The 5,640-nt window shown below is 43.1% G+C and overlaps 1 protein-coding gene across 1 annotated transcript; it reads right to left on the bottom strand.

Moving 5' to 3' along the window:
• Positions 1-2,280: 2,280 nt before the first annotated feature.
• LOC139548549 (frizzled-9-like) lies at positions 2,281-5,132 on the bottom strand. The gene has a single exon (XM_071358272.1). The coding sequence runs from the start codon at positions 4,617-4,619 to the stop codon at positions 2,865-2,867; it is 1,755 nt and encodes a 584-aa protein (XP_071214373.1). The 5' UTR covers positions 4,620-5,132; the 3' UTR covers positions 2,281-2,864.
• Between the last annotated feature and the right edge of the window lie 508 nt (positions 5,133-5,640).

Here is a 5,640-nt window from a genome sequence, read left to right on the forward strand (position 1 = left end):
CTAAAAGAGAATGAACCCTACTACAGTCTACTTCACCTAAAAGAGAATGAACCCTACTACAGTCTACTTCACCTAAAAGAGAATGAACCCTACTACAGTCTACTTCACCTAAAAGAGAATGAACCCTACTACAGTCTACTTCACTCAAAAGAGAATGAACCCTACTACAGTCTACTTCACCTAAAAGAGAATGAACTCTACTACAGTCTACTTCACCTAAAAGAGAAGTAACCCTACTACAGTCTACTTCACCTAAAAGAGAATGAACTCTACTACAGTCTACTTCACTCAAAAGAGAATGAACCCTACTACAGTCTACTTCACCTAAAAGAGAATGAACCCTACTACAGTCTACTTCACCTAAAAGAGAATGAACCCTACTACAGTCTATTTCACTTAAAAGAGAATGAACCCTACTACAGTCTACTTCACTCAAAAGAGAATGACCGCTACTACAGTCTACTTCACCTAAAAGAGAATGAACCCTACTACAGTCTACTTCAACTAAAAGAGAATGAACCCTACTACAGTCTACTTCACCTAAAAGAGAATGAACCCTACTACAGTCTACTTCACTCAAAAGAGAATGAACCCTACTACAGTCTACTTCACCTAAAAGAGAATGAACCCTACTACAGTCTACTTCACCTAAAGGAGAATGAACCCTACTACAGTCTACTTCACCTAAAAGAGAATGAACTCTACTACAGTCTACTTCACTCAAAAGAGAATGAACCCTACTACAGTCTACTTCACTCAAAAGAGAATGAACTCTACTACAGTCTACTTCACCTAAAAGAGAATGAACCCTACTACAGTCTACTTCACCTAAAAGAGAATGAACCCTACTACAGTCTACTTCACCTAAAAGAGAATGAACCCTACTACAGTCTACTTCACCTAAAGGAGAATGAACCCTACTACAGTCTACTTCACCTAAAAGAGAATGAACCCTACTACAGTCTACTTCACCTAAAAGAGAATGAACCCTACTACAGTCTACTTCACCTAAAAGAGAATGAACCCTACTACAGTCTACTTCACCTAAAAGAGAATGAACCCTACTACAGTCTACTTCACCTAAAGGAGAATGAACCCTACTACAGTCTACTTCACCTAAAAGAGAATGAACCCTACTACAGTCTACTTCACCTAAAAGAGAATGAACCCTACTACAGTCTACTTCACCTAAAAGAGAATGAACCCTACTACAGTCTACTTCACCTAAAGGAGAATGAACCCTACTACAGTCTACTTCACCTAAAAGAGAATGAACCCTACTACAGTCTACTTCACTTAAAAGAGAATGAACCCTACTACAGTCTACTTCACTCAAAAGAGAATGAACCCTACTACAGTCTACTTCACCTAAAAGAGAATGAACCCTACTACAGTCTACTTCACTCAAAAGAGAATTATCTCAACTACAGTCTACTTCACTCAAAAGAGAATGAACTCTACTACAGGCTACTTCACCTAAAAAGAATGAACCCTACTACAGTCTACTTCACTCAAAAGAGAATGAACCCTACTACAGTCTACGTCACTCAAAAGAGAATGAACTCTACTACAGTCTACTTCACTCAAAAGAGAATTAACCCTACTACAGTCTACTTCACCTAAAAGAGAATGAACTCTACTACAGTCTACTTCAACATTTACATTTACATTTAAGTCATTTAGCAGACGCTCTGATCCAGAGCTTCAACTAAAAGAGAATGAACCCTACTACAGTCTACTTCACCTAAAAGAGAATGACCCCTACTACAGTCTACTTCACTCAAAAGAGAATGAACCCTACTACAGTCTACTTCACCTAAAAGAGAATGAACTCTACTACAGTCTACTTCACCTAAAAGAGAAGTAACCCTACTACAGTCTACTTCACTCAAAAAGAATGAACCCTACTACAGTCTACTTCACTCAAAAAGAATGAACCCTACTACAGTCTACTTCACCTAAAAGAGAATGAACCCTACTACAGTCTACTTCACCTAAAAGATAATGAACTCTACTACATTCTACTTCAACCAATCTAGCACATCTGATTCATTCTGGTCGTCCTGGGATAATGAAATGAATGAATCATGGATATTTATAGCCATATATAATCTAACAAAGTTCTCATTTTGTAAGAATTATATTTATTTATTATAGAGCCAAAATATTATTAAAGATAATGTCAAATTCAATCTTTTTTTGCAATGCATTTTCCTCCCAAGTCTCTCAATATAATTTTCTCAATCAATCCAATGAAGCTAAGCCATATTGAAAAATGTATAGGATTCACACTCAATTTAATAATAGTAAATAAACCATGACCAAAAACATACAATTAAAAGGCAGTTTGAAAATGTATACCCGATTTTATTATTCTTAAGAACTTAATAAGAGGCACTGTATTGTCCTTGATGCTCAGTAGTTTACTCTTTAGCCTAATGGATGCATGTTCACTCCAATCAAAACTTGTGAGAAACCAAAGTAAACTTCAATTAAATATATATACAATAAATAGACTGTTTAACATTTAAACATATTTATGTAGTTATTTATACCCAGTTCAGGGGAGAACAATGCCTCTCCTTTAAAATGTCCATGCAAGTCCTTTTCTGCATTACAGTTGAGCATCTCTATGCAGTCCACACATCTTGTGTGTTTATAGAGAGCAATGCTGGACATTTCCCATCAATACTGAAATAAGGAAAGTTGCACAGAAAAGAAACAATGGACAGCTGAATTATAACTTCTCTCCTTCCTCTCAATCTCAATCTTATTCTATATATTACAATGTCACCCCAGTAGCTCCTTGCGTTTAGACAGAGCATTGAATGAACTGCATACTGGTAATATACTGACTGTCAGCGTCAGACATGTGTGGGGCTGTCTGAGTAAGGGTCTGTCTTGGCCATGTTGAGCACCACGGCAGGGGCTTTGTAATGACAGTGTGTACTGCTGCAGCTCACGCTGCCACAGGGCTTCCTGCTAGTCCTGTCTGATGCCAGCTTCCTGCTGCACAGGCCCTGCCAGGTCTGCAGGGTCTTGGAGCTCCACACCCACACACCACTGGTGATGCCCACCACCAGAGACATGAAGATCTTCAGCATGAACACCACCACGGTGGGCACCGACGCCTCCAAGGAGCAGTCCTCGTTCCGGCGCCCGGGGAACGACACGCACTTGACCTCCAGACCTATGAACTTCCAGTAGTCCATGTTAAGCCTCTCGTAGATGTAGCAAATAATGACGCAGGTGGCGGGCACCGTGTACAGGATGGAGTAGATGCCGATTTTCACCATCAGCTTCTCCAGCTTCTCCGTGTTGGTGCCTTCGGTTTTCATCACCTTGCGGATGTGGAATAGCGCCACAAAGCCGGTGAGGACGAAGGACGTGCCAATGACCAGGTAGCAGGAGAGAGGGATGAGCACAAAGCCGGTGAGCGCGCCAGAGTCCATGCTGCCCACGTAGCACAGACCCGTCAGCTCATCCCCTGCCACCTTCCTCATGGTGAGGATGACGATGGTCTTCAGAGCTGGGATGCCCCAGGCGGCCATGTGGAAGTAGTTGCTGTGGGACTCAATGGCCTCGTGGCCCCACTTCTTACCAGCGGCCAGGAACCAGGTGAGGGTGAGGATGACCCACCAGATGGACGAGGCCATACCGAAGTAGTAGAGGATGAGGAAGACGATGGTGCAGCCTGTGGACTCTAGCCCCTCCTGGATGATGTAGAGCTCGCCATTCTCCCGGTCGCAGGCGATGTTCTCGGCCCCGGCCACCGAGCGGATGATGAAGGCCACAGAGTAGACGTTGTAGCACATGGAGAGGAAGATGATGGGCCGTTCAGGGTACTGGAAGCGGTGGGGGTCCAGGAGGAAGGTGAGAACGGTGAAAGCCGTGGAGACAAAACAGAGTGTTGACCACACCGTCATCCAGATGAAGGCAAAGTCCTTGTCCCGTCTGGACCAGAACACGTCCACTGCAGAGGAGCAGCGGGGAGCACACGACTGGCTCTTCTCCACGTAATGGAACTTCTCTGGGTTCTCGCAGGAACCAAGACTGCCCATGGAGCGCCCATTACTGCTACCCGGTTGCCTGGGCCGAGGGGGAACAAAAGGCATGTCCTCTCCCTTCTTGATATCCGTCTTGGTGTCATTCTCTGGAGCCTCCATGCACAGCGCGTTGGGGTCATTCTTAGTCGGGAGCCTGGAGCAATCCAGAGAGTCAGGCCATGCGTAGTGGAACTTCTCCATAATGGGTGAGCACTTCTGCCTGGCCTGCTCACACATGGGCCTGCAGGCTGGGATGGAGGTAGACACTTTATCAGTGCACATTGGGGCGTAGAGAGAGCAGAGGAAGAAACGAAGGTGCACATCACAGCCGTAATCCACTAGAGGTGCAAACTCATTCAGCTTGATGGCAGCCTCCTTTTGGTTTTCATGGTCCATAAAATTGGGCATTCTGGTCATGTTGTAGCCAATGCCCTGGCACATGGGAATTACTATGGGTTCGCATTTGGCTGGTCTGCCTCGTTCTAGGTCGTATGTTCCTAGCTCCACACTGTAGGCAGCAACCACCAACTGACACCAGAGAGAAATCAGTATCTTCAAAGGAGACCCCTCCATGCTTATTTTCAGTCATATGATTAGTCTAACAAATAGTTGTATTTGTTCAAACCAAAAATGTAAATTCAAGAGGATATTTCCATATTATTTGACCATTGTAAGCACAGCCCCAAAAAGTAGCGTTAAAAATCCATGCTGTTACACAACGCAAATGCAGGTAAAATATAACAAAAATAATTCCAGTAGGTAAACATTAGTCTATGATATTTAAAAAAATAAAAAATAAAAAAGCTTCCCCAGAATTAGATGTTTAAATGTTCTTAGAAGGCAGCCTCAGAGCCAATTCGAGGAAGGCAGAGTTCAATCTAGAAAATGAAGTTCGCAATGAAATGAGAAAATAACGGTGGTGAGCTTAAATAACGTTCATTACATAAAGTGTTTACTCCTTATCCTTGACTTCTTAGTTTGGAATAAAAACTGTTTAAAGCTGAATCGGTGCAGCTATTTGCAGCAGTAGATATATTTCACTCTACCCCGGACAACCGCTCTCCATCCCATCGTTTGAGAACACTGAACTTTCTCTTCTATCTGCGGCTCTTACCCGATGCAAGGGTGGGCATTTCCATGACGCGACGCTTCCATCTCGCACCGCCCACCACTGACCTGAGAAGCGTCTTTAAGCGCACGCACGACTCTATTAATTCCACATTTCTTTATTTAGGAATTTGAAAGTGGTGAGTGAGGTTAGGATAAATGTTAATCTTTTAATAGTGATCATAATCCTTAGGCTACTGTTTTATTTTTACAATAGGCTATGTTCTATTGGGCTACCGGCTACTGAGTGGCACAGCGGTCTAAGGCAGTGCATATCAGTGCAAAACGCGTCACTACAGTCCCTGGTTCGAAACCAGGCTGTATCACATCTGATTGGGAGTCCCATAGGGCAGCTCACAATTGGCCCAGCGTCGCCCAGTGTAGTTCAATTTAAATGTCCAAATAGTTTATAAGGCATCTTATGAGAGGCTACAAATCTTCTGCTTCTGCAATGGTTTAAGTGAGTAGTGAATTGGTCACTATATCA

This window comes from Salvelinus alpinus, chromosome 21 (assembly GCF_045679555.1).
Source record: "Salvelinus alpinus chromosome 21, SLU_Salpinus.1, whole genome shotgun sequence".
Taxonomy (NCBI): Eukaryota; Metazoa; Chordata; class Actinopteri; order Salmoniformes; family Salmonidae; genus Salvelinus; species Salvelinus alpinus.

What these genes read in the sequence shown, in the direction of transcription:
- LOC139548549 (XM_071358272.1), bottom strand. Translation starts at nt 4,619, where the DNA reads ATGGAGGGGTCTCCTTTGAAGATACTGATTTCTCTCTGGTGTCAGTTG.